General features: G+C 43.9%; 13 protein-coding genes across 13 annotated transcripts; 4 read left to right on the forward strand and 9 right to left on the reverse strand.

Annotated features, from left to right (window-relative positions):
* Window positions 1-36: 36 nt before the first annotated feature.
* Window positions 37-1556, reverse strand: SJAG_00038 (aldose reductase YakC). The gene has a single exon (XM_002171303.2). It carries the CDS (start codon window positions 1377-1379, stop codon window positions 360-362), a length of 1020 nt encoding a protein of 339 aa, XP_002171339.1. The 5' UTR covers window positions 1380-1556; the 3' UTR covers window positions 37-359.
* Window positions 1557-1868: 312 nt separating this feature from the next.
* Window positions 1869-4331, forward strand: SJAG_00037 (transcription factor; the record flags this gene model as incomplete). Its single annotated transcript, XM_002171302.2, has 4 exons — window positions 1869-1901; window positions 1945-2027; window positions 2158-2416; window positions 2778-4331. Coding segments are annotated over 4 exons (1929 nt in total), but the record flags the coding sequence as incomplete, so codon positions are not given.
* SJAG_00036 (hydantoin racemase family protein) lies at window positions 4249-5867 on the reverse strand. Its single transcript, XM_002171301.2, has one exon. The coding sequence runs from the start codon at window positions 5265-5267 to the stop codon at window positions 4527-4529; it is 741 nt and encodes a 246-aa protein (XP_002171337.2). The 5' UTR covers window positions 5268-5867; the 3' UTR covers window positions 4249-4526.
* Window positions 5868-6060: 193 nt separating this feature from the next.
* Window positions 6061-7092, forward strand: SJAG_00035 (allantoicase; the record flags this gene model as incomplete). Its single annotated transcript, XM_002171300.1, has 1 exon — window positions 6061-7092. One exon carries the CDS (start codon window positions 6061-6063, stop codon window positions 7090-7092), a length of 1032 nt encoding a protein of 343 aa, XP_002171336.1.
* Window positions 7093-7347: 255 nt separating this feature from the next.
* SJAG_00034 (60S ribosomal protein L2) lies at window positions 7348-8262 on the reverse strand. Its single transcript, XM_002171299.2, has one exon. The coding sequence runs from the start codon at window positions 8236-8238 to the stop codon at window positions 7477-7479; it is 762 nt and encodes a 253-aa protein (XP_002171335.1). The 5' UTR covers window positions 8239-8262; the 3' UTR covers window positions 7348-7476.
* Window positions 8263-8927: 665 nt separating this feature from the next.
* On the forward strand, window positions 8928-10544 carry SJAG_00033 (neddylation protein Dcn1). Its single transcript, XM_002171298.2, has one exon. It carries the CDS (start codon window positions 9253-9255, stop codon window positions 9991-9993), a length of 741 nt encoding a protein of 246 aa, XP_002171334.1. The 5' UTR covers window positions 8928-9252; the 3' UTR covers window positions 9994-10544.
* SJAG_00032 (arrestin Aly1) lies at window positions 9929-12199 on the reverse strand. Its single transcript, XM_002171297.2, has 2 exons — window positions 10680-12199; window positions 9929-10621 (listed from the first exon to the last, which is right to left on the reverse strand). The coding sequence occupies exons 1-2, from the start codon at window positions 11814-11816 to the stop codon at window positions 10304-10306; spliced, it is 1455 nt and encodes a 484-aa protein (XP_002171333.1). The 5' UTR covers window positions 11817-12199; the 3' UTR covers window positions 9929-10303.
* On the reverse strand, window positions 12133-15095 carry SJAG_00031 (fusion GTPase). The gene has a single exon (XM_002171296.2). It carries the CDS (start codon window positions 14957-14959, stop codon window positions 12701-12703), a length of 2259 nt encoding a protein of 752 aa, XP_002171332.1. The 5' UTR covers window positions 14960-15095; the 3' UTR covers window positions 12133-12700.
* SJAG_00030 (tip elongation aberrant protein Tea4) lies at window positions 15041-17896 on the reverse strand. The gene is made up of 2 exons (XM_002171295.2): window positions 17376-17896; window positions 15041-17322 (listed from the first exon to the last, which is right to left on the reverse strand). Exons 1-2 carry the CDS (start codon window positions 17541-17543, stop codon window positions 15277-15279), a joined length of 2214 nt encoding a protein of 737 aa, XP_002171331.2. The 5' UTR covers window positions 17544-17896; the 3' UTR covers window positions 15041-15276.
* Window positions 17897-17992: 96 nt separating this feature from the next.
* Window positions 17993-19992, forward strand: SJAG_00029 (vacuolar protein Vac8). The gene is made up of 4 exons (XM_002171294.2): window positions 17993-18058; window positions 18101-18186; window positions 18232-18352; window positions 18451-19992. The coding sequence occupies exons 1-4, from the start codon at window positions 18031-18033 to the stop codon at window positions 19869-19871; spliced, it is 1656 nt and encodes a 551-aa protein (XP_002171330.1). The 5' UTR covers window positions 17993-18030; the 3' UTR covers window positions 19872-19992.
* On the reverse strand, window positions 19821-23121 carry SJAG_00028 (rho-type GTPase activating protein Rga6). The gene has a single exon (XM_002171293.2). The coding sequence runs from the start codon at window positions 22598-22600 to the stop codon at window positions 20336-20338; it is 2265 nt and encodes a 754-aa protein (XP_002171329.1). The 5' UTR covers window positions 22601-23121; the 3' UTR covers window positions 19821-20335.
* A 372-nt stretch (window positions 23122-23493) lies between these two features.
* On the reverse strand, window positions 23494-24678 carry SJAG_00027 (glyceraldehyde-3-phosphate dehydrogenase Tdh1). The gene has a single exon (XM_002171292.2). It carries the CDS (start codon window positions 24587-24589, stop codon window positions 23579-23581), a length of 1011 nt encoding a protein of 336 aa, XP_002171328.1. The 5' UTR covers window positions 24590-24678; the 3' UTR covers window positions 23494-23578.
* Window positions 24679-26187: 1509 nt separating this feature from the next.
* SJAG_00026 (hypothetical protein) lies at window positions 26188-27881 on the reverse strand. The gene has a single exon (XM_002171291.2). The coding sequence runs from the start codon at window positions 26930-26932 to the stop codon at window positions 26390-26392; it is 543 nt and encodes a 180-aa protein (XP_002171327.1). The 5' UTR covers window positions 26933-27881; the 3' UTR covers window positions 26188-26389.
* Window positions 27882-27980: the final 99 nt, after the last annotated feature.

Here is a 27980-nt window from a genome sequence, read left to right on the forward strand (position 1 = left end):
CCTCACTCCATTCCAAGAGACCGAACGAAGCCTTCATCTAAATTGTTTTATTCAAATTGGATTATTTATGCTATATTTGTGATAAGAAGATCAGCGGCTATAGTATAGAACCTGTTTAAAAGATAGTAAAACGACCGTTAGAAGAAATTCTTTCTATTAAAACACGCATTCCGACTCTCACCATTTCATCCTTCCTTAACTTGACATGATCGTAAACGATTCACATAAATTCAATATACACTATTATCACTACATGAGTGAAAATATGATTAGCGGCCGCCTTAAAGCCACGTGTTGAGCAGTTTTCGCTAATTAGTTTGATTCGTCCAAAAATCGCAAATGCGAAGAGCTTATTGAGCTTACTTGCGAAGAGGTGTGTCCATGAATAATTTCTTTCCAGGTCCGGGAGGATAACGTTCACCAATGACTTCTGCTTCTTGACAAGCTTCGCGGATCTCATCGACAACTGTTTGGGGAAGTTTCACGTTTATAGCACCAAAGTTCTCATCGAGATACTTAATGCGTTTGGTGCCAGGGATGGGCAATATATCGTCACCTTGAGCAAGCAACCAAGCCAAACTGAGCTGTCCAGGAGTAATTCCCTGTTTTTCAGCAATTTTTTCAATCTTCTTCACAAGCTCAAGGTTCTTGTAAAAATTCTGTTTCTGGTACCGAGGAGCGTTCCGACGGAAATCGCCCTCAGGGAAATCATCAGGCGACTTGTAAGCGCCAGTCAAAAATCCACGGCCCAAAGGAGCGTAACAAACGACGGTGATATTGTTCTCACGACAGGCCTTCAGCACGCCAATTTCAGGACGCTCAATTTCGAGAGAGAAAGGCGAGTACTCGACCTGAACAGCGCTCAAAGGGTACACCTTGCAGGCACGACGGATAGTGTCTGCACTGCACTCGGAGAAACCAATGTAACGGATTTTACCCTCCGCAACCAGTTCCTTTAATGTTTCCATAATGTCTTCAACAGGAGTTTCGCCCGAAAAACGATGGACATAGTACAGGTCAATGTAATCAACACCGAGACGCTCTAACGAAGCATCCAACGCCTTGCGAATGTACTCGGGTTTGTTGTTAATAGACGCGACACCCGTCTCCGGATCCTTGTAATATCCAAACTTGGTGCAGAGAAAGATTTCCTTCCGACGACCCGTTGCCTTGAACCAACGGCCCATACACTCTTCGTTCGCTCCAAAACCATACATATCAGAGCTATCCCAAAAAGTGCAACCCATGTCGGCGGCATGAGTTAAGATTGCCTGGTTCGCTTCTTCTGTAGAAGGTCCATACATTGCGTGTAAGCCCATTGCGCCAAATCCAATGGCCGGGACCACATCTTTGCCAATCTTGCGTGTAGGGATGCTCATTCTATATTGCGTTTCTGTGTTTCGTACCTGTTCGACCCTTTGACCAGAGCCTTTATATACAGTTCCTAAGCCGACAAAACTGCAATGAGGAGCAACCTTAGGGGCGAAAACTAGGCTCCTTAGCATCGGCGCTATCGAAGCATTCGTTGCTTACTGCTTATCTAAGCATGACTAAACAGCGTATTACGAAGTTTAATGAAAATTAGCGCATTGTTTAGACGCACGTTATTTACTTTTAAGAGAATGCATTTCATAGCCGTATGACATTTACCGAATCATAACGATAAGTTCCGTATTACACAACAACTCATTGATCGCCCATCTTACCCCCACTAACCACTTACTGCCTAGGTGGGCTACATGAGGACGGGAACGAGCCTAAGGTAGGGCCAAGTAAGACTCAGTCACCAATCCCAGGCCCATGCCGAATCCTCTGGAATGAGCTTGCCTCGGCGTAAACCAGTGATAAAACGCAATAGAAAAATTACTTCTTGCAGAGAGTGTCACAGATTAAAAATTAAAGTACAGAAACGCGTCGAAACGGGTTCATTTAGCTAACATTTAGTGCGACCGCGTCTGGCCTTGTTCAACATGCAGGAAGCGGGGATTTGCAGATATTTGTCCTGATGGAGTAACAATCTATGTGAGGTTTGTTGAAATCAAGCGCGTACTACCGGGTTTCGTGATGTTTTTGGAGAATTGACCTTTTAACTCTCTTCAGTGACAAGTCGGTCCGGACGTTATTATCGAGAATCGATCAACTGGAACAATTTGTTAGTGTACTGGCTCAAAAGAATCCCTCTGTCGATGTTCCTCCTGTCTCGGAAATCGATGCTCGAACATTGGCACAAGTCCGCGAACGATGTGCTGCCCCTCCTCCTGGGCTGTTTGAAGCAGCTTCGTCTATGTCCTCAGAAACGGAGGACAAGGCGCCGGCATCCGTTACCTCGGTGAAGCTGGAAGATGTTGCAAGTGTTAAGGAGGGCGAAAGTAGAGAGAAGTCGGAAGACGTAGAAGAAGAAGCAACAGAAGAGGAGGTTTCTCAAATGCTGGGTAGACTAAATATCCAGCCAGACGGGCGTGCATGCTATTATGGTGCTTCCTCAAGTCGATCATACTTGTCAAATATTGATACCAGTTCTGATGATGACGAGGACTCAGACCACAACCCGCAATACAAGTTTTCTGGATGGTCGTATCCCATTCTTTCGCCGCTTATGTTTGAAAAAAATAACATGCATGTTCTATGTGATATGCTGCCAGTACCCCAATACAACCATTCGATTAATGCAGCTATACTTTGACAATGTTGATTGGAATTGCCATATAATTCACAGACCTTCTTTTGAAGAGCAGTGCTTGATGTTGTACACACAGAACTCTTCTATCAATCCACAGTTTTTGGCACAGACATATGCCGTGCTGGCTTTGGGCACCTTGTACACGTCGCCTTCTGCTGTAAATAATCCCAGACGATTGGCACACGCATTCTTCGTACGGGCAGACTTGTGCTTGCAAATATCTCGGTACACCTGGCACTCGAGTTTGTATTCGGTAATTACTCTCATTCTAATGGCTCAGTACAGCATCTCTTGTGCTCGTTTGGAGAATTCGCATTTCGCATGGAACGCTATTGGCACGGCTGTGCGACTTGCTACATCTATGGGCCTTCACCGTGATGGTGAGGTTTTTCAACTGACACCGTATGAACTACACATACGCCGGCTTGTGTGGAGAGAATTGCTGTTTTTCGATCGATTACAGTGTTTGGGTCTCGGTCGCCCGTATTCTATTTCCTCATCACAGACTAATGTTTATGCTCCAAGCAATATAAACGACATTGAGATAATGCCGGACAGTCCATTCATTCCAGAACCAGTCGATATGAACACGCGTACGGACGCTAGTTTTACGGTTTTTAAAAGCAAACTTTCGCCCGTACTTGCCCTTATTTTAGACCGAGCTTTTCGGTTTAAACCCTCTTCTTATACTGTTGTTAAGGAGCTGACGGAAAAGATTCGCGAGGTGGAGAACGACATACCTCTTTGGGCTCAGAACCTCAATGCATTGGATGAAAGTTTGACGCACTCGCAGGTGATGGAGGCACACTCTATGCATGTTCTCGTGCAGCAGATTTATCTGTATCTTCATCGGCCTTGGTTTGTGCTCGCAATCACAAAGCCAGAGGATAGGAGTAAGTATCAGGAATCCATCACCATATGTACACAACAATCACATGCTCTTGTCATGACTTTGTGCTCAATGCTTTCTCGAGTGCCACCCGGGCCATGCAAATGGTGGGTATTTCGCTTTCACTCATTGAATGCTGGTGTCATTCAGGGTTCTTATGCGCTTTGCTTTCCCAAAAACCGGTATGCCTTTACCGCTTTTGAGGACCTGCAATACATGTGCCAGATTTTCGAGCATATTCGTGGGACAAGTTCGATTACTGCGAAGGACCTAAAATTCATGGTTCAACTAAAAGATCGTGTATATCACACATTGCAAATGTCTTCACAAGGGCTTTCCACACTTCCATCACTTGATGATATTCCTTTCCTGCACTTCAACACGCCAAGTTCACGGAACAATAGTCAATCACCAAAAAGTGTTCACGAGACAACACCCACGGAAGTGGAAGATACAGGGATTGAACGGATGCTGCCTCCGTTTGAGCAAGAAAATCCTATGCTGTTCAATTCAACCGCATGGCGTACGGGGACAACGACGACGCTTCAGGTACAGGGTCAAGAATACTACTCTACAATGTTATCAAATCGTCCGGCTCAGAGATTCCCGTATGAGAAAACAGATGCACTAAACACGCCTCCTCTGCCGACTCAACCCAACATTCCAATGAATTCATCCCGGCCAACCGGTGCGTCTAACCTTCCCGCTAATGATTCCAATTACGAGTTTTGGACCTCTGCCTTGAACGAACTAGGTATGTAACGTTATCCCGATGCTGTTGCTACCCTTTCCAACACACTTGGGTAGTACCAATCATTATTTATTCCTTCTTCTCTCGGCAAACCCACTCTCTTTTCTGTTTCCCTCCGTCTGGTTTGTCTCGTGTGAAAAAAACAACTTGCACCTTCCTTTTTTCCTCCTTGTGCATGTTTCCGTCCACTGTCTCTTTACATATAACTATATACGTGAGAAGGGGTTAACACGCAATGACTGGTAAACGCCTTGTTTTGACGTCTGCACTTTCATCTGCACAAGTGCCCAAAGCAAATGAACGCCAGCAATCACGCCGTCAATGACTGAAACATTGTCGCCGACGGCTTTACGCACAATATCTCCCATATTCGCCATACCAGCACAACCAAGACAAACAACATCCGCACCACCATCCTGAACAAGACGTTTGGCGCATTGTGCCAATGACTCTTCAACCACTTCTCGACTTTTGGACTCCAGCTCGAGCGGTGTGAGACCAGTTGTCTCCACACCTACAAATACAGTGTTATCAATTCCCATGGCCCGAACGCCATCGGTCAGAAGGTTGTCGTATCGTTTTGTCGTCGTTACAATTCCTATCCTATGGCCAACGCTCAATGCTGTAAGAATGGATGCTTGCATTATGCCTAAAACTGGCTGGTGCACGCATTCCCGCAATGAGTGAACCAGTGGATGATCTGAGTAACAGGCCACGAGAAACGCACTGTACTTTCTCTCGAGCTCCTTTGGCTCCGGCAAATTGCTCATAACGACATTAGCTGATCGAATCGCGTCCGTTACAGATTCAATGGAAGCAGGTCCCTCTGGCGGACATGTGTAATAATCTATGACTGTATCTGCGGGAGAACATTTGGAGAGTGTATCCCTCATGCAGTTTGTCATACTCTCTGTGCAGTTGGGATTTATTACGAGAATAGTTTTCATGATTGATCCTTTGTTGGTGCAACTGGGAGTTGTGCAGCTTGCTAAGTTGTCTTTATTATCTGTAAGGATACCGGATGCTATCTCTCTTCAATTTCTGACAGATTTAGAATTTCTTTTTTGGAAACTTGCTACTACAAAATCTATTACTTCACGCCTCTTCTTCTTCCTAACTTTCGGCCTCTTAAATTCGCGTTACCACGTTCCCCTGCATGCGACTATCTCCCTGAGTTTTCTACGAATTATAGAAGCAAGCGCCATTTCGGGTCAAGCTCTATCTTATCGCCACGACCTGAGGGTTTTCATCACGAATTTCAACGCTGACGAACACCGACAACGTCGGCGACAGAGCTGCACCGAGTCCCTTCTCCTACTCAGCTGCGCTTTTGTTACTGTGTAGGGTATACCTCCTGGTTAGCGAGTCGCAGCACTGTTCAACACCAACGCTACCGACATCTCGGTAGGCGTAACTGTCAATATAAAGGTGTGTATAGGTGTCCAGTAGTACATGGTAACACGGTCTTGGGCTACTTTTTTGCAAAAAGATCTGTTTACGAAATTTTCTGAAATTACTCATTTTTTCTTGTTTTTCTTCGTTTTATTGATTTCTTTCGCATTTGTTCTATCTGCCACTTTTTTCTTCGATTCCTGCGTCGTTTGTGTCTTGTAACGCAATTTAAAAAAGTCAGGCTCGGTTTATCGTTTTAAACTTTCATTTTTTTTGCAATTGTCGACTATTTGTTGACGTTTCTCCTGTTGGTTTTTCCTTTCCTATTTAATTGCGTTCTCTATGAAGATGGCTGTTCCAAACATTAAGCGAATTGATGTGACAGAGTTTGACCACATACTGGGTCAAAACACTGTAGATCTGGTTTGTGAATCACTGGGTGGGAGCGTGATTGCCTGCAGTGATGAGTTTTTCGCTGCAGCTAAAAACTTGATTAATGCAAAACCCCCAATTCGCAAAGAGGGGCACTTCGTGGAAACGGGTGCTTGGTACGACGGTTGGGAGACTCGTCGTCATAATCCAAAACCTTCCGACTGGGTGGTTATAAAGCTCGGCGTGCCTAGTGGACACGTTTTAGGTTGTGAGATTGATACTGCTTTCTTTAGTGGCAATCACGCACCGGAAGTGAGTGTCGAAGGCACTTTTGTGGCAGAGGGGAACACGGTTACGGCTCAGACGGAATGGATTCCCATTCTTCCTAGGATTGCCTGTGGACCTAGTCAGCGTCACATTTTTCAGCTACTCACACCTCCCTCCGAAAGCTTTACTCACGTCCGTCTGCAGCAGTATCCAGACGGCGGTATCGCTCGTTTCCGCCTGTATGGTACCGTGATTCCTGTCTTCCCTGTCGACCTGGAGGCGCGTATCGATCTCGCACACATGTACTCGGGAGGACTGGCTGTCCAGTGCAGCGACCAACACTTTGGTCGTCGCGACAACTTGCTGCTTCCAGGCCGTGGCGTCGATATGGGAGACGGCTGGGAAACAGCTCGTAGTCGTGTGCCTGGTCACACCGACTGGGTAATAGTGAAGTTGGGTGCCGAGGGATATATCGATGACATACTCGTCGATACGAATCACTTCAAGGGCAATTATCCAAAAGAGGTGTATTTGGAAGCTACGAATACTTCTGAACAGGTTCCGAGTGCTTCGTGTGTGTGGAATCTCATCCTGCCTGCTCACAAGTTAGGTCCTCATATGGAGCATACGTTTGCCCAGCTACAAAATAACAACATTCCCTACACGCACGTTCGCATGACCATTGTTCCCGACGGTGGTGTGAAGCGACTTCGTGTGTATGGACGCCGTGTCATTCGGTAAAAGCAACCTAACCGATAGTACTTTTTCCCTATGATCCGTGTACATGCTGCAATGATGAGAACACTCAGTGATTGTCTTTAACTGAAACGAAAACGACTAAGTCATTTTGTCTCTCCGTTTCTAACCAACAACCCCCTCCTTCATACAAATATAGTAAATGAATCCTGTTATTGTTCAGCCGTCCATATTGGTACTCGTGGGCCCCATCCGCACGCTTCGCTTTCAACCAAAGCCTAGCAGAGGAACAGCTTCACGTAACTGAGCATGAAGACTACATCACCACACACCAAGGCCAAATGAACAGACTACGCAGACCCCCTCCAACCCGCTTCCCCACAATTATTCCAAGCTGGCCCAAAGATAGTATTCCTATGGAAATGTCGTCTAGTTCTCGACGGCAGCAGCACCGCGGAGCAGACCGGTACGGCGGGCGGCAATAAGACCAACCTTTTGACCGGGGGCAGATCCACGGGGAACAGTAGAGGACTTACCAATGTGTTGATGGTTACCACCACCATGAGGATGGTCGACGGGGTTCATAGCAACACCACGAGTACGAGGCCAGCTGTTACGCTTGACACGGTACTTGTGGAAAGCACGACCGGCCTTAAGCAAAGGCTTGTCAATACGTCCACCACCGGCAACGATACCGACCATACCACGGGCAGCGGAGGGGATAACCTTCTTAGCACCAGAGGGCAACTTGACACGGGTCTTGCCAGTGTCAACGTCGTGGCCGACAATGATGACATAGTTACCGGAGGAGCGACCAAGGGAACCACGGTCACCAGTCTTCTCCTCAACGTTGGAGGCGATGGTACCCTCGGGCATCTCACCAATGGGCAAAACGTTACCGACGGTCAAAGCAGCCTTCTTACCAGCGTAGACGAATTGGCCGGTGTACATACCCTCGTTAGCGACGAAGGTCTCGACGTCGGTCTTGTAACGGTAAGGGTTACGGAAAGCAACCTTAGCCAAAGGAGCACCACGGCCAGGGTCGTGAATGATCTTTTGGACAACACCGCGGACGTAGCCGTGACGCTCAGCGTAGTCCAAAGTACGGAACTGAGCAGCGCCCTTGCGGAGGCGGGTGTGGGCTTGGAAAATTCCACCACTCTTTCTTTGAGCTCTAATAACGCGTCCCATTTCCGGTGTTGGATGGCGGTAGGAGTGTGGGTTTCGTTTGGGTACGATTATTCGCGTGACTGCGAATAGTACACTAGGGTAGGGTTTGGCTAATAAGTCGCGCTGGTATGTGATAGTGCACGTGAAAGCTTATTTCCGATTACAAGAGTGTCATTACATAGAAAAACAGATATGAGAAATTGGAAGCCGATAGTTTTAAGAGAACTACATACGAGCAGGAATTTCTGCACTTATGTAGGTCTGTGATTAAAAAAGTTGTCTTCCGTCTGTTCCAAACTAGCATACTAGATCCGTAGCTAATCCGATAACAATTGACTGTCAAATTAAAAAGTACAAACATAGATTGTATAGCAGAATAGTGCCAGATGTATCCATTGAATACGCTACTAATGGCTAGAACTCGGAAACGCTTGTTCTCTGTGAGTTGTTTAAAACTAGAAATACTTAACGCACCACGATTCAACTAAACTTCGCGTATCCCTTCTAGTGTTTAACTTTCCTTTCAGTAACGTTGTGTTCTTCACATAGGTGCAATATACGTAAACCCTAGGACTACGGTTCGCATCTTAATCAATTTCTCGCGAAACAATATTCATAAAATGAAACTTAACTATAAGGAAGAAGATGATGTAACTTTATAATTAACTCATAAAAGGACATTTCGATTCCCACTGTCCAATTCACCGTTTCTCCGGTTCTGTTTGACAATGTCGCTCTCCTTCCATTACTGTCTGCGTCGTCTGGATTGCCATCCTGGCAGTCCTCCTCTACATTTCTCACCTTTTGCAGCACAGTAGAGTTTCTTCTAAGCCATCGTTTTTATCACCAAAGTAAACGTCTTCATTGGAACAAATTTTGCGTATAGAAGTGTAAATTCTTATTTTTTTACGGTTTTCATTAGGGATTTGCATTTTTTTACATTTTTTAACAACATTTCTCGTCAACCCAGTGCTTCCAGCGTTTGCTAATCTTCTCTGGATTTTATTTCTTATTTTCTTTTTTCATTTTCCATTTATGAGTCGTATTGACAGTCGTAATTTAGCAAGAGAATTCAGCAAAGCCGCTAATTGTACACAAAAAGCTGCCTTAGCTTGGCTGAAGAGTTACGACTATGACTATCCACTGGCATTGGCTTGCTGGCAGGAAGTGAAGGAGCAAGAAGTTCGGGAGAAAAAATGCGACAAATTATTCGATCAGTATGCCTCAGCCGAGGACAAATCTACCATTGACTTGGACAACTCACTACAATTATTTGAAGATCTTGGTCTGTCCTTGGAGGATCCGGCGACTCTGCTTGTATCATACCTCTTCCAGTCCGAAAACATGGGCGAGTTTCATCGAGACGCTTTCGTAAAAAGCTGTCTTTCGCTGCATGTATGCAACATGGAACAACTGAAAAGCAGAGTAAGCGAGAAGAAGGAAGAGTGGAGCTCAAATGCTGAACTTGCTAAGGCCGTGTATCGTTACACTTATCCTCTCGCTTGTGAGAGGGGACAAAGAACACTCCCAACAAGCATTGCCATCGAATTTCTTCAGCTTCTATTGAAGGACTCTTTTCCACTACTCTCTGAATTCGTCGCTTTTCTTGAACAGTCACCAGTTGCTAACAAGACGCTTCCCAAGGACACATGGAACCAACTCTGGGAGTTTGCCGCGTTTGTTAGATCATGCCCGGACTGCTCTCAGTACGACTTTGAAGGTGCCTGGCCGGTACTCATTGATGAATTTGTTACCTATTTCAAAAACAAATCGTGAAACAATAAGTTATCTACCAACAGAGTCTAATGGTGACTACGAACTGCTAAATCTCCTTAATTAATATGAAACGCACTCATCGTTGCGTGGAGAGGCTACCAACGGCTTATAAAAGAAAATTACAATACTCTCTGCGCCTAGGCCTATTCCAATGGTAGCGAGGTTTATACGAGAATAAGACAAGCCACAGAGTACAAAAGGAAATGTTGACAGAAGGAAATAATAAAAGAGATAGGAACCGTATGTCGCGAATTCGGAACATACAGCAAGGGGGGAAAAGATCCGGAACAACTTTAGCCGCCACGCGATATTATTGTTTGAATATTTCGTCGTAGTCGGGGGGTGGAGTACCAATTATGTCGTTAAAGTTTTCAATGGATGCTGCCGGTGACAATGCAGGACTGGGTGTGTCGATTAATGTAGCCGTAATTGGATCAACGCAACGACAAGCTGCGGAATTATGAAAATGGGGTTCGTACGCTGGCAGAACTGTAGAACTCTGACAACAACGACAGGACATGATTATTATAGGTGAATCAATAAAGATTTTGTAGCTCTTGGGTTTCTCCGCGGGCCGTGCATCTTCCATTCTCGATAACAACAAAACTGTCCGCAAGGTATGCGTAATCTGATTTTAGTAAGGGGTTAGTAATCCATCTGATCCGTGTACTTGGAGCTTGACTTACCTTAATGTTTGGATATGTTGTGTCAAAGTTTACAATGTTTGAGGCCATATCATGGCAACCAGGTATCCGCACATAATCTTCAAACTCTAGGGTGTTTCCTGTCTTTCTGAAAATGTGCAGCATGTTTCCATCTTCATTCGTGGCAACCTTTTCGTACACCAGCAATTGCCGTGTTTTCTCTTTCCGATGTACTGTACGCTGTCGACAATAGTAATTCCTGCGCTCGATCAGAATTACATAAAGCTTCTGTAGCTTAATTTGCGCAAGGGGTGTAAATTTAAAAAGAATGGGTACCCGTTGCCCCATAACTTGACATTTTCCGGTGATGGATATTTCATAATGCAGGGCATTGTCCCAATTCCGAGACACAATAATGGGTTCTGAGGAAGCAATGCTTGCTGTTGAGAGCGAGCGGATTAGTTCAACTTTCAGACGTCCAGAAGCATTTGAAGCAAATGTCCCATACTTCTCCACAAACGGCTCCAGGTAATAGTAGACCATGCCCATGTCAGTCTGTATAGATTCCGGAAACGTACATGATATAGGAAGTTCAAATGCATACACATACTGACCAGGATAAAAGTGATCATGTGTCATCGTGTACTTCGACGTATCGGTATAGGTTGAATCAATGCTATGCCAAATAGCGCCATGGCTCTCAGGATCGAGTTTTTGGTCGTAATGATAAAACAGCCAAGAATGGTACATGATGTTGCTTTCTTCATACATGTCCGTGCGTTTTGGAGGAATTCCGTCCGGCCACTCCGTCCGTGCTTTTCCATAAAAACCAAGTTGAATCTTTTTCAGTCGAGATGTTTTCAGGACGTGAATACACATAGCGCCTCGAAGCACTGTAGACTTCTCGTCGCGACTTTCCGATGCACTTGCTCCCTGCAGATACAGTACAGGTTCGGCAAGTGAAATCGCTACTCGCATGCTGCCGGTCTCAGATACCAAAAGCCATTCGCGAGCCTTGTACTTTATCCCTTCACATTTTCGCAGCTTAGCCTCTTGGTAAAGATGTTTTGTGGGATCTGGTTGAGAAAGTCTGTCCGTCAAACGAATCACTGTGTCTCGCTTTTGCGTGACGTTCATCGAACCAAAAGACTTGTTACGACTCAATCCAAACATTGACATTGAAACTGAGTATACAAATGAGTAAGAACCAGTGGTTTGATCCTAGTTGCCGATAAACTTTTAAACAGAACACGATTTAACGAAAATATGAGAATAATTAAAACAATAAATAAAAAGCTGAAGACGGATTCTTAGCCGAGTTTCTCTCCAGCATCAATATGCCAGTCAAACAAACTTCTCCTGAATCCCGATATCACGTAGGCCGCCTCACAAGGGGAGCTAAGACGTGCTTCTTCGTCTAAATTACAACAACTATTGTCAAGAATCTAAATCGCCAAAAACGATCAAGATCAATCAAATGCAGCAAATAAAATGAAAAACAATGATCAGTAAATGAATATAGAGAACTGTATATACACGGTTTTGAGCTTAAGAAAGGCGTTGTCGGAATGCTTTCTTTAAGGTGGTGGTGCTACATATGACTGAATATCATGAGAACAAATGGGAGACAGAAGTGCAGGACCCTATCGTTTAGAAACAATCCCCTTCTGTTCTTCGTAATAGTGTCGTTATTCTGCTTTATTGGGTATTTTCCTTGGTTTTTGTAAAATTATTGCTATGCTGAATAATATTTCTATTCGTATTGATATGTTACATACAATTTATATGGAACCAATTTTTACCTTGCGATCGTTGTTTGAAAAAAGCGTAATTGCGAAAAAATGTGTCAGGTGTTAACCAGGGTGTACGGGACGACGTTTGAATTAAGTTATCTGTTTAATCAAAACGAACTCGAAACGCATCTGCGTAAAAAGGAACCAAAAAATGCATCCTTCGCATTTATTTTTTACTCGCTTACTTCGTTGAACTAGCTAGTCTTCTTAATAACAAATCATCCCCTCTCAACTAGTGGTAGACATCGTAGTTTCATTAGGAACGTCTCCTTAATATTTTATGATGCAGCCCTCAAGCTGTATATTGGAGAGTCGACGTTCCATATTCGTAGCCCGATTCTTCATGTCTGTGAAAAAGTCGCGGGCGTATTTACACATTCTCGTGTCCCTAGTCGCTTCCTCAAGACGTTGGGTTTGCTGCTTGTGCTGTTGCTGAAACAACCGACGGAGCTCTTCGAGGGGAAAGCCTAAAACCTTTCTTGTTTCTAAACTCAACCAAACGCTGGTATTGTGAGTAAAATCGGAACGGCGCAGAGAGCGATGTATTTTTCGAGAAAGCTTCATAGGCAGTGCCCGGGGTATGTCATGAATGATATAGGCAAGAAATGCCGCAATAGACAGTCCAGCAACTGGGATAAACAAACGCGCTGGATTGATGTTTTGTAATGAAGAAATGACAGGGAGAGCAACTCCAGTTACACTGGCATAGCTGAGGAGATATCTTCCCAAAAGTAAACCCAACGTGCTCAATGAAGCACCCCATGTGCCAATGCGTTCGGTTACGTCCAAGTCAATAAAGTCAAGAATGTCGATGTCAAAGACAAAATGTTTCTGTAGCTGCAGCTTATGTGTTTTAGCAAACATATTCTTTGCCTTAAATCTAGGCGCCAAAAAATTAGGGAAATACTTTAAAGTCGTAGAGTGAATCCGTTGGACAGTTGCCGTCGTTTGTTCGCGAGAAAAATCTTCACATAAAATGAGTTTTTCTTGAAGGTAACTACGCATGTTATCCCGCACCTGCAATGCATATTGATAAGCGAACAGAAAACCAGGATATTTTATATGCGCGCACGTATCTAAGCTGTCCAATGCATCCTGCAACACAACCCGAGTGTGTTTCGAGACATCATTCACCGTACTCTCAACCAGCTCCTCTGTCTCACTAAGAACTTGCGATCGATTACTTTCGGTCTCTTCAAGTTGTGGTTTTGCTTTATCAATAGTTTCGGAAAGCTTTTCAGCGAAGAGCTCCAAACGTTCCAAGTTTTTTTCTGAGATTAACAAGCAATCGGCAGTAAGATTCATGAGATACTTGCGTACAGGCGCTAACTTGCTCTTGGAGCGGTTTTCGAGTATGAATGATCGTAGCGCAGATTCCATTGTTGAAAATGCCTGTTTTTGCTCTTTCCCAAAGTCACTATCAGCATCTTGTTGCAAAGATTTACAACTGATGAAATGAATTAAATCATCAGCTTCGTTGTAGGTTTCGCGAGAAAGACCTTCTATTTGAGACAGAATGATGCGTTTGCAACGCTGTTTGTCACGAATATTGTCAAACTTATTAACCACAATAAATATGTGAGACTTTTCTACCGAAGCATTCCTCAGAAATTCAGTTGCGGAAAGCGTAAAGTGATTTTCAGCATTCACAACAAACACTATCACATCAATCTCTTCCTGACAAGCGAAGACAGATGTTGTCTTCATTGAATCAGTATTCAGACCAGGGGCATCAATGAGTGCGACATCCATAATTCCATTGTGAAGCAGACTCTCACAAGCCGGTCTTCCGTCGTCAATATACACCTTTAGCATACCCCAATTGTCCGTTTCATAAACCAGGGTTTGCAATGCTGATATGGGAAACACAGTATACGTTTTGGGATCGCTTACTGAGTATGTACAATTATGGGCGATTGCATGCACTGCTTCCTGATTTCCATTCACGCTGGAGTCAAGTACTTCACAGAATACCTCCGTACACGGTTGTTGATCTTCAGGTAAAATCTTTCGTCGTACAAGAGAATTACAGAGCGTTGACTTTCCAGCATTCAGGTCACCAGTAATGAGGACTTTAGAAGACGTGTCTTCTACACGGTTCAGTAGTGCTTGGAGATGACGGATAACCTTGCTTAATTTTGAACGAAGAATTCGACTGGAAATCTCTCCAATTTTAGAGGAAACATCGTCCATATGGTCCCGCTCTACATCAATATCAAGCTCGGTGTCAAGAACGAAGAGCCTTGGTTCTTTTATTACATTCTTGTCCTCATCGTTTTTTGTGAAATGTGCATTTGTCCAAAGGTACGGAGCAGCGTCAGAATAATCGTTTAAATAGTCAAAAAGCTTTGACAGTAGTTCAGTTGAAGAGAAGATACATTGAACAAGATATTTTTTGTTATTATTGTATTCGAATTCTTGTTGTTTGGTAAACTCCGTTGAAACATCCTCACTGAAAGGCTGAATAGGCTTATGAGTAAGTTTTGGTGAAGAAACACTTTTTACTACTGGATTGGGGTCTGGATTCATTGAGTCTGACTGCTTTTTCCAGCTGTTCTTCCATAAACGTAAGTAACCCAGCCTAGAGTTTGGATCTGCCGAGGAGAACAGTTACGGTCTGCAGAAACATATGGGTATTCCAAACAGAAATATTGCAACCAATTGGTAGAGAAAAAGAGCGAAAATGAGTGTGTATTGAAACTATGTAGTAGCTAAAAATATGGAAGAGATGTATTATTACAGACAAGACCTTTTCTCTCCAAGTATGTATAGTCAAAATAGTTTCTTTATGTGGAAACATAAATAGGGGCAAAAATATGTTGAGTTTCAGAACCGATTGTTTTTAGTCATAAAGATTTCACAGCAGTTCCAAGTTCGGCCGAGAGATTCTGAAGAATCTCCGAGTACATGTTTTCTAGATCAGTCATGAGGCGCTTAGGCTCAACAGGTTGAACGGACTGTGGGACAGCACGGATCCCTGCGTATTTCACAGTCCAGTACAATTCACCTAAAGAAGTTGGATCAGCAATAAAATTCCTCAGGTTGCTGAAAGCGGATTTTTCTTTTGCAAGATCGGCAACAGAAGCCATTAAGGTTAGTGAATCCTTACTAGCGTTCCGATCACTAGCACAAGTCGATAACGAATCATCAAACGGCTCAGATGAAGTATGATTCATTTGAACGGGTTTAGTGCTTTCAGAAGGCGTTGATGCCAACTCGGGCCAAGGATTCACATTGTAACTCGGTCGAATAGCAGCAATAAATGCTTTTTCAGAAATAACTTCGGAGGTAATCTGGGATCTCCTACTTAGAGTCGAGCCAGCTATATTATCAAACTCAAAACGATCACTGACATTACGTTTGCCAGGTTCAGTATCTAAAGGGGTTTTGTACCGCTCCAGTTCATCAGGACTCAACGGGGAAGAAACTAAAGACTCGCGACTGGATAAGTAATTATCAATTGTCGATTCGTCTTTAGAGAAACGATAGTCATGCTCATTTGGTATATCATGCTCAGCGAGTACAGGTGATGAAACAACTTCCTCTTGCTGAGGAACAGTTGCTTCTAAGGTGTCATCTGTGATCTGAGATAACCTACTACCATTGAGCGATTGTCGGGTAAGGGAATGAGAACGTTGACGGGATAAGATTTGAGGGCTCGGAGTCCGAAGAGATAGTCGCGAGGATGGAGAGGGAGATGGTGCTTTTGGTCGAACCGTTTCCATGACCGTAACATCATCGGCTGAATGACCAAGCGATATTCCTTGATGAATTTGACCTTCAAGAGGAAGCGAAGAAAACGATGCGTTTTGCATTGTTTTCAACGAAACACTAGGCATAGGTTCCAATCGATTACGCATAACGTGTAATTCATGCATAGTCGGTCCGTTAGTGGATGATTCGTCTTCAGAAGCCGTATCAAGTACAGAATAATATTCGTTTGTAGTTGCCTCATCTTCCGATTTCGCATCTGCAAAGTCCGCATCACCTTTTGTATCATTCTCAACTTCAAGTTGAGAATCTTCTTTGGCCGTGAGCAGGCTATCGTCAGTTTCTTCAAAGGACTCATAGAGCGGACGAGTAGCATTGCATTCGGCGTCACCGTCGACATTATCTGCTACCTCCTCACTACTATCACTAGCGTCCGAACGAGTCGAGGAAGACGTGGAGGATAGCCGTTCATCTATAAGCAATTCATCTGCCCGTGAAGAGACAGTGTCCGGCGAGTCAGATATGTTTGTGTCTTTTTCGAGTACTTTACCATCGTCAGTTTCATCTTTGCTGTTTTCAAGAGACTTGGTAAATGAAGCAGTTTCGTTGGTGCTCCCTTCTTCAATCACGACTGAAGTAGGTTCAGCAAGGGCTTCTTCCACCTCAATAGTATTCTCCTCTTCTGCCACGCGTTCCACGTCTGAATCTGAAGAATGCTTATATGAGAACTCAATCAAAATTCCGTTTTCAGCAACCGTACGATTCACCAATTGCTCGTAAGCATCTTCGCCATCTGAAAGTTTAGAAGTACTTTCGTCGTCACCATTCCAGCTGGGACTACTGTCGCGGCTATTAATACTAGGGCACGAGAATGCAACGTGACGATTGCTGCTGCGTGGTTCTCGTTTTCGTATGTCTACCACTGTGTCGAACTCGTTATTCGCGGGCCCTAACAGTTCTGTATTTTTGTACTTATTCAACCGAGCAAGTCTTTCCGTAGGAGTTTCAACATACTCTGCGGGAAGGTAACCAATGGATTCATCTTTAATAAGCTTGACAAGCCACCAGTAGCTATTAGAATCATCAAGAAGAACCATTACATCGCCCTTGATCGCATTCACTTGACCTTCGACAGTAGCTTCAAAACTTCGTATAGCGTAAACATAGTTAAAGTCAATCACCTGCAAACATGTTAGTATGCTGTACACGCTCATCTTATGTTTGTGTAACGAACATCTTCATGAATTGATGGAGAAGAACTCAGCTCTGCTTCAAACATAGCGATGGCGTCGTCCTCATCAACGTAGCTATCATCATCGTCGTCAGAATACGAAGCGTCCGAAAACCTGTCATCACCATCTTCAGAAGAACGCCGGTCTTCATTGGCAATGTTATCGGTCATTTTTTATGCAATGGCAAGTTAGCCGTAAACGCGAATCACACAGGAAAAAGCTTATTTGTGTTAAGAGTACCCAAATTAAGTCCAAAATAGCTCAGTACCTATATAGTCAAAAGAGATACAAAAGCTGGATTTCCGCAGTAGGACACATAAAACCTAGAATGAAATAATGCCGAAATTTTAGAAAAGGCGTAAGCCACTACTAGTGCGATAACCGAAATCCACTTAGTCTTAAGGTTTACTTGTTCAAACGCATTGGCTGCACCGTTAAGTGTCAATTCCACTAATTCAAGCAGTCAATTCAATGCTCCTTAATCCACTTAATCCGGTATAGGCGAAGGAGAAGTGCCTTCCCGCACCTGCATTAACTCAGTGTGATTCATGCATTGTTACCCGGATGTTACTTCCCAAGTCTGAAGCTTAGTAGGTTACTTCAAGGCTCGGTGAACCTACCCTCTGCCAACACATCATTGGCGCAAGAAACTAATTTATGGGCAATTGCTTATCTTGTTGCAGCAGTAAGTGCGTGTGAAGAATTCATTTTAACTTGAATTGCGCAGGAAAGGGCACAGACGAACCATACGAACCGTTGCTTGCGGATCGAGAACGGGAAGCTGTGGCCGACCTTTTGAGCTTTCTCGAAAACGTACGTGATAAACGGATTATTCATGTGGCTACTAACCTGTTGCAGAGAAATGAAGTAGATTTTTATAGTGCAGAACCGCTTAGAGCGCTTACAATTTTGGCTTATTCAGACAACATTGATCTCCAGCGTTCAGCTGCTCTAGCGTTTGCTGAAATAACCGAGAAAGGTTCGTTTATGCCAGGAATGGCCGAATATGGCTTGCAGCTGGCTATGAAAAAATTTAATGCTGAATTTGTTTTGGGTTAGAGACTAATGGAGTTTTAGATGTTCGAGAGATCGATCGTGATACAATTGAGCCTGTTCTATTTCTTCTGCAAAGTCCAGATGCAGAGATTCAAAGAGCTGCTAGCGTTGCTCTTGGAAATTTAGCTGTAAACCCGGAAAACAAAGCATTGGTAGTTAGGTTGAACGGATTGGAATTGTTAATTCGCCAAATGATGTCGCCTCATGTTGAAGTACAGTGTAATGCTGTTGGATGCATCACAAATCTGGCTACTCTGGATGAAAACAAATCAAAAATTGCACACTCGGGTGCTCTGGGACCACTAACGCGTTTGGCGAAAAGCAAGGATATCCGCGTTCAGCGTAATGCAACCGGAGCATTACTAAACATGACTCATTCAAAGGAAAACAGACAGCAGCTTGTCAACGCGGGCACAATCCCTGTGCTTGTCTCTCTCCTACCGAGTACAGACACGGATGTTCAGTATTATTGCACAACTGCCATCAGTAATATTGCAGTTGACGCAGAACATCGCAAAAGACTTGCTCAAAGTGAACCAAAATTGGTACAACTGCTTATTCAGTTGATGGAGTCCGCTACGCCCAAAGTTCAATGTCAAGCGGCGCTAGCTCTTCGAAATCTTGCATCGGATGAGCGCTACCAAATTGAGATTGTACAAAGCAATGGACTTCCTTCTCTTTTACGCTTGCTCAAGTCCTCCTACCTTCCACTAATCCTTGCCTCAGTCGCCTGCATTCGAAACATATCCATTCACCCGCTTAATGAATCTCCTATTATTGACGCTGGTTTCCTTCGACCTCTTGTTGATCTTTTATCGTGTACGGAAAACGAAGAAATTCAGTGTCATACAATCTCTACACTACGAAATCTTGCTGCCAGTTCAGAACGAAATAAACGAGCCATCATCGAGGCAAATGCAGTTCAGAAACTAAAGGACTTGGTGCTTGATGCACCGGTAAATGTGCAGAGTGAGATGACCGCCTGCTTGGCGGTGCTAGCTCTGAGTGATGAGTTTAAACCTTATCTTCTTAATTCTGGCATATGCAATGTCTTGATTCCCCTTACCAATTCGCCTTCTATTGAGGTTCAAGGTAATTCCGCCGCTGCTTTAGGTAACCTTTCTTCAAACGTAGCTGATTACAGTCAGTTCATCGAATGCTGGGAATCACCTGCTGGTGGCATTCACAACTACCTTGCTCGGTTTCTTGCAAGTGAAGACACTACGTTTGCTCACATTGCTGCCTGGACAATCGTACAACTTCTGGACTCCAAAGTCCTGCGACTGAAAAACTTGCTACGTTCCAGCGAAGACATCATCCAACTGTTAAACGAAATTGTGTCTCGGGACGTGAGCACAATTGAGTACGAGGACGGCGAAGGCGATGTAATCCTTCTTGCTGGTCGCGCGCTTCACCTTATCGACCAGAGCACTGAGTCCTAAAAACAGTGGACAAAAACCCCGTATATTTTTATTAGTGGATGCTTTTAATTATCTAGGGACGTAATGACATGAGCTGCAAATATAGAAAAAGGAAGGGAACGGAACGGGATGTAGATGGAGGAGCGCGAGCTCATGAGCCTGCGAGCAAAAGCGGGACAATAGATAGACGGATGCTTGTAATCAAAAGTAGCAAAAGTCAAAGTTGAACTGGAAAAAGAATTCGGAAAGCGCAGGTGGAATGAAAGTGTCAAACGGATTTGGATATCGCATGTATATGAGACAAAAGTGAGTTGAGGGGGAATGAAGAATTGCTCCTTTTTCGACCAGGGACTTTATGCTGGTTCGACGATTTATACTCAACGGAGCGTTAAGGGAATAGGTCAATTATACACTTTCCTTTGCAACACAATATACAGAAAAAGGATTGTCAAAAAGTCGGTAGGGAGGTAATTTACCACATCATTCTAAGTTTTTTTCTTCTTAAAAAGTCGTCGGAAAATATTGATTCGCTTGTAAAATCGAGAAAATCCGTGTTTAGACTCCTTTTTATCTGACTTGGAGCTTGTGGTCCCATCGGAAGGAATAGCGGTAACTGTTCTAGCCTTTAACTTGCGGTCAGATAAAACATTATCCTCCGTAGCCTTAGAAGTTGGTGCAGACAATATAACCGTCTCCGCTCTCCGAATGTTCTTTGTCGGTAGCGGCAAAGTAGATGTGCTTTTAATGAAAGACTGGATTGCTTCTGCTTCTGAGACATGGGCCGGAGTAAGTTGGTTTTCAAGATCTTTCTCATTTGAACTTGAAGAAACAGTTACGCCGGCATCGTTATTTGATTCTAGTACCGCTCGCGTGGTTTCTTCTAATAAAGAAGGCGATAAGGGCGACGTTTGTCGAACAGAAGGATCCTCTGGTTGCATATTTGTGAGAGAAGAATCATCCGCAAATGAAAACGACACTTGATTGCGTGTATCATTTTCAGGATAAAAAGAGAAAGCAGTGGACATTGGTGTAAAAAACAAGTCCGCCGGTACATTGCTATTGAATAATGCACTGTTCCGTTGTGAAACCAAAGCCCTAGACGACGGTACTTCGACGATCGTTGAAGGATTCCTTGTCACCGTAACATTCTCTTCTTTAGTAACGTTTTCGGGAGAGTCTGGAAAAGCGGCAGCAACCTCCAAGCGACGCATTTCAGCAACAAGACCAGGCCAGTTATTTATAATGTTTTCAACGATCTTTGCCTCAAGCCGAACTTTCTCGGTTTCAAAACGCATCACATCATTAAGTTGTGCACCATCAATTTTTGTTGAATATGGCTCATCCGACATGCCAAGCAAAAGAGGCCCAAATACGATGCCGAGGGCTTCTGCTCGCATATAAGTTGATTCGCCAATATCAGCCAGGCTTTGTTCTACCTGTTGTGTTTTAAGTACAATCAAATGTAAAAGTGCGAACAGTGAGGCAAACACAGAAAACCGACGGTACGAATCAATCTGTGCTAGTGCCAGTACAGTCATTTCCAACCAAACATTCTTTGGCAGCTCTTGTTGATTTGGTGCATGATGTAGGGACACCAACAAATCAAGCACCTCTTGCCGTCCCAGTAACCCACCGGGTAACATAAGAATGTAACGTTTCAGCACACCGGCTATGTCTATGGCAGTTGGTTCACCAATTTTCTGAAAGAGATCCTCCGGATCCTCATACCAAAAGCTTGGCGGCTCAAAGTAATAGTCCATGATGGCTCGAATTACGGGACCAGAACCGCTTATTCGAAAAATGCCAGGAACAGCAAGCCCATGACTTATAAGGGCAGTAATGCACTGAGAGAAAACATGAGGAACACGAAGAGATGCAGGGAGTGCGTGAGAAGGGAGGGCATCCGGTTCACAAAAGGTAGACTCGTTATCAGGTAGCGCTAGAATATCCTTACCAAAAACGCTTCTTGAACTTGCGAGCAAATTTGTTCGACTTGATAAATTGCGAGAATGATGGGTAGAGGAAGGGGAGTTACCCGATATAGAAAACTTGCGTTGCAGATGAGAAGTGCTTGGGTGTCGCAAGAAAAAAGTCCAGCTGTTACGATGAGCACGCTTTAAATCAGCTGTATCCGGAGAGTCTTGGGATGTGTGAACACTTGAACCGTACGCTGAAGTCTTCGGTCGTAAAGCGAGACTAGACTCGCTACTCGCAAAGCCGAGTAAATTGTTTCCATTTGCACTATCAGCAGATTCATTCAGACTAGAAATACGGTCAGAACTGAGAGTTGCGGAATGCATGGGTTGAAAGGACGATGGGGACGAGGGCACGAAAACTGAGTGCCGGTGGAGAAGTTGCGAGCGGGATCGTTTTGGAGATGAACGTATGGAGTAACGTTTCGTACGTCGAACATTGGGGGAACCGTCAATTTCGTCGTTACCTGAGGACGAAACAAACGGAATGAGCCCACCGGAAGTATAAGGCCTACCGTCAGGCGTAGGTGTAGCAGGACAGTGAGGGACCATATCGTTAATGGTAACAGTAGGAATGCGGTGAGCTTCTGCAAGGGTATGAAAGGTTTCCAAAAAAGAATGGGCCATCACACTGGTGTTGGCATGGCTGATGCAGTTATTGGTATTTGGTGATTGTTGCCATTTTTCCGATACCTGCAAACTTGACAACGATGATGTATGAGCCAGGTAGAACTGGGTTCCAGCATTGAATGCTGGTGTTGAAGTGTTAACAGACATCAAGAAGAACAAAAAATGACAGGATAAAGATGGAAAAAATAAGTAAACCTGTGAGTGCTGGAAGACGTCACAACCTGTACCGGTATAATAGCCGTCCGTTAGGGGCAGACAATGAACAGAGCACTGATTTGGTTTAAGAAGACAGAAGAAGAACCAGAACGACCCGAAAAATTTATTCAACTTAATGAATTTTCGTTCGTTTTAATGCCAACTCTAACAAACTCCACTGGCCAACAAATATCACTCGTCGCTGTATTGCTGTGATTTGCTTCCTTCTCCAGAATAATTCCAGTGTTGTATAAAAGCAAAGTCCACAATCGCCGCTAAAAACGAGGTTGGAGACTATAATCGGTCCGTCGAAATTGCAGCAGTTTGTCCGGGCACGGAGGGCGAAACGTCGCGTTTTTTGTCACGTTTTCGCGGTCGATTGACGTCTCGTCGCACCGACAATTCATGCACAGAGCAATTTCAGCGTGCGGGACCAGCAAAGATAAGAATGAAGAACCGTGTGTGCTGACAGGTGATGTGCGAAGGGCAAGTTTGTCCAGGTGGAGATGACTCCAAGGGCTCACACGGAAGCCAGCTCGGATCCAGGATGCGGACAGGGTGGTGGATGTGGGATACTGTGGGGGTGCTTACAACAGGAGTCGGTGTAGTGGCATGAGGTCGGGACCCTTAAGGAGAGCAAAAATCACGAGGAGATAAACGTGGTTGAGAAAGGTATCACGGGAACACCACGGGCACAACGTGGTCAGACAGATGAAATCAACGCGAACAACAGAAAATTTACCCACAAGAAAAATCCAATACCTGAACCCTAAGACAATACCAACAAACAGAAGGCATACACCAAACAAGATACAATCAACCCAGAACCAGCACGCGCAACTACTTCCAATCAACCTACACCTCTCAACAATTCATCATTGGACAGTACATCCATTGGCATCATGATCTATCTAAAAGACTTCAAGAAATTTAGTTGTCCTTAGCAGCAGAGTAGGCAACAAGGTCAACAACACGGCGGGAGTAACCGTACTCGTTGTCGTACCAGGAGACAAGCTTGACGAACTTGGGGGAGAGTTGGATACCGGCAGAGGCATCGAAGATGGAAGAATGGTGGTCACCAGTGAAGTCAGTGGAGACAACAGCGTCCTCGGTGTAACCCAACACACCCTTCATGGGGCCCTCAGAAGCGGCCTTGACGGCAGCCTTGATCTCCTCGTAGGTGGTGGCCTTCTCGAGCTTGACGGTCAAGTCGACGACGGAGACATCAGAGGTAGGGACACGGAAAGCCATACCAGTGAGCTTGCCGTTCAAGGCAGGGATAACCTTACCGACGGCCTTGGCGGCACCAGTGGAAGAGGGAATGATGTTGTCGCCGGCAGTACGGCCACCACGCCAGTCCTTCTTGGAGGGACCATCGACGGTCTTTTGGGTAGCAGTGGTAGCGTGGACAGTAGTCATAAGACCCTCCTCGATACCGAAGGTGTCGTTGATGACCTTGGCAAGGGGAGCCAAGCAGTTGGTGGTGCAAGAGGCGTTGGAGATAACAGTCTCAGCAGGGTTGAACTCGGTGTGGTTGACACCCATAACGTACATGGGAGCATCCTTGGAAGGAGCAGAGATGATGACACGCTTGGCACCACCCTTCAAGTGAGCAGAGGCAGTCTCCTTGGTGGTGAAGACACCAGTGGACTCAATAACGTAGTCGGCACCAGCAGTGGACCACTTGATGTTGGCGGGGTCACGCTCGTTGAAGACAGTGATGGCATGGCCATCGACGACGAGCTTGCCGTCCTTGATCTCAACATCACCCTTGTAGCGACCGTGGGTGGAGTCGTACTTGAACATGTAGGCCATGTACTCCAAGCTGATGAAGGGGTCGTTGACAGCAACGATCTCGATGGTCTTGGCCTCGAGGGCGTTACGGAGGACGATACGGCCAATACGACCGAAACCGTTAATACCAACCTTAGGAGCAGCCATTGTTAATCTGATGTGTTTGTCTTGTACTGTGAAATGTACTTGATGTTTGAGTGTGGAAAATAGCGCGTCTTTTATAGCTTTTGGACGCGATGACAAATACGTCATAATGACGTTAATTTATCCGGGGCGCGCGGAAAAGTTTCCAAATGGTATTCTCGAATGTTATCGGATCGGCAGTGAACATCGCCATTTTATTCATTGGTAGGCGCAGCAAAGACAGCCGTGTCCCCATACAGAAATTCACATATGATTGGTTGAGAGATTGAATTCTCGGGTGCTTGTTGTCTGGAGGTGTTTCTGATTGGCTTTTTTAGCACAACAGTATCTAGGCGAGCGGGAAAGTACTTAATGCACTGGCAATCGAAAATTATGTTGTTTGTTAGGAAAACGAATTAATTTAAATGAAAAGGCTTCATAGAATGACAATTGAAACAGAAACAAAAAATCTATGCAATGAATTATGAACTGCTTAAACGAGATCGGCGTTTCGTCGCGTTTTCGCACTGTTAAGGGATGGCCTGTGTAAAAGGACGAATTACGCAGATCCATGCGATGTGACCTTGGTATAATGAGCGAGTCATGATGTCACGCTCAACCTTCTCCCATACGCATGTGATACCGCGCGCTTTTGCCTTGAGCAATGATAAGCATAGATTCAAATTTTCGTGCTTTCGGCAGCGACTTGCGACGCGATATCAGCTATTTGTTAAGCTATTTGTTATTGTGTTCATTGCTATAACTCACAAATCACGTTCTTTGTTGATGGCAGCGCCACTCCATAAACCCCTCTAAAGTACTATACCAGTTATTCCGTTCGGCACGACGTGTTGTGGTGGACCTTAATGCGCACAGATTTCACCGAAACCTGGAGGTGAGGCGATCTTTAAGTGCGGGGAAAAGACTAAAGGAGACAATATGGCAAAACAACTGGAACAAAGTGGATTGAACATCGGAAGCAAAACACCGGATTTTCGGGAATTATTGGGTTCTTTGATAGGATAATGATGTCTGTTAATTTGTTGCACTTCCAACTGAGAGTTTCTGTTTTTGCTGCTATAATGCAAGTTAGAATTTTCGCTTAATTTGAGCTTAACTCAGATTACTTTAGTGTCTTATGGTAGTGAGTAAAGGTCTGATAGCTGACAGACAAATATCTTTTGGTCCGCTCGTAGTAACGTAAGTCGAGACTAGAATAATAAAATATGGGATATAGTTCCGTGGTATTCACTGTGCAGAATGGTGACAAAAGAGCCGACTTTGGTGGCTCCGTGTGAAGTTAAGTCGACAGCCGTCCAACTTTGGAAATGCCTGAGCATATAATACATGTTGCCAAACTTTAACGGTTTTGGTGAAAGATTTTGAAGGGAGTATTTGAAAACAAGGGTTTATAATTTCATCATTAGGCAGATTTTGTGACCTTCAACATTAGTATAAGTGGGTTAAGAGGAAGGGTGCAGTTATCGAGGAAAAGAAATAAAAACCTGCGGTGCAGCACTAATAAACGTTATGTTTATGAGAGCTCTGAGTTGTTATTTTTATTGAACTTAGAAACCTAACTATGATAGGATGAATAAGTGGTTTTCGCAGAGCAGTTTACTCCGGAATATAGGTTAGCACGTCAACTATTTGTAACACTCAAAACTCTGGTAAATCTTGACTTCTTATATTGGCCGCCGACAATGATAACTCTAAGACACCTGCGCTTTTGGCATTTGACAAGTCACTGATCATTACTATCAACAATGTCTCACAAATATGCTACTGCCAATTTGTACTCCTACACAACGATGAATTATTAATTTAGTTTATGAACCAAAGCGTTAAGAGAACAGATAAAAGAACAGGCAGCAGAAGCGGCGTGACGCGGAAAGCAGCAGAAATTTTCATTGCGACGTCGGCATATGCACCAAACATCGAAAACTTCACCTTATAGTCCTTGTACTTGTGTGTCGTGTTCTTCAGAGATTGGATCCACAAACAGTAATTTCCAGCTTGGGGTAATGTAATCGTAATCTCTTTAATCGATGAATCGTTGAACATGGGACTAAATACACCCTTCGAATGAACATATTCAGAACCATTGAGAATGACGATGTCTCCGAATTCTGCTGAGTAACCATATTCATCTGTTACGTTGCTCGTGAAGTTAACATTCTTATTATCATCATACACCAAATATTCGAAAGCTGCATCATTTTCACACTTAGGATACAACTTTATTAATGGTTGATTGTATCCATAGTCTTTAAATTCAAAACAACGTCCGCCTACAGGCCAAGAAGCGACACCAGACCAGACAGCGGTAACATTAGGTTGATCGCGTTTTATAAGAAAAGTTGACATTTTTTGAAGACAGGATCCCGAGCGGAGGGTGCTCTCTCATTTTAACACAATCACCTTTAGTATCACCTTTGTTAAAGTCGTAAAATTACTGCTATTCTCGGCCCGTGTTTTTGTCCCACGGGTTAATAAAACGCAAAAACGGCTCATCAACGGAGGAAGCAAATAATTGAAACAAAAAATGAGCGTGTGGCCGGCAAAACATAGCAGAAGTAATACTATTTCAACAATTATCTAATCTAAACAAATGCATCAAATGTAAGCTGCCTTGTGTATCAATTTGTAGACACCTCGACCTTGGATGAGAGCACTTGGTCACCGCCAGAGATGAGCATTCCGATGTAGCGTGTTCGCTTAATCGCAAATGCGAAAAACTTATCGTAAACGCGATTAAATGTTTCCGAAATTGTTTCCCACAAACACTAAAAAGCATGCAACGGCTTCTCTGTCAGATTTCATGTCAGTGACTAATCGGCTAATGGCAAAATGTTGCTTGCGGATAATTATATTCCTGCAGCAATAAAGTAAACCCTTCAAGCCGAGGGATCCCCTTTTCATCTTTGGGATGCATGTTAAGAAAAAAAAAACAGGTTACCGTATTATAGCGAGTTGTAGTCTTTGGACCTCATTGAGGGGGATTTAAGTCTAGTAGGAGTTCTCTGATTTATACGGTTTTGGTTCAATCAATCAAAGTAAATCGGCAATAAATTCAAGACAGCATATCCGAGCAAAGTATATTTAACAGTAGCTCAAAATTCGTAAGTGTATCGGAAATATGTCTTTAATGTTCCGCACTATATCAATTTGTTAAATTAATGCAGATCTACATCAGTACTTTAAATTGCTTGCAACAAAAAAGCGTGTTAAACAGCTTTGCTTATGAGCATCTCAACGAGTACACAACATATCTTAAAGACCACGATATAGTCAACAAATAATGCGATAAGATGAAAGAATAGTAAATTAACAAACAAGAAAAAATAGACGGAACAAAGGTAAATAAACGAGTAGTAGAAGCCTTGCACGAGAATTCACCAAAAATTTGTTTAAG

This window comes from Schizosaccharomyces japonicus, assembly GCF_000149845.2.
Source record: "Schizosaccharomyces japonicus yFS275 unplaced genomic scaffold supercont5.1, whole genome shotgun sequence".
Lineage (NCBI taxonomy): Eukaryota > Fungi > Ascomycota > Schizosaccharomycetes > Schizosaccharomycetales > Schizosaccharomycetaceae > Schizosaccharomyces > Schizosaccharomyces japonicus.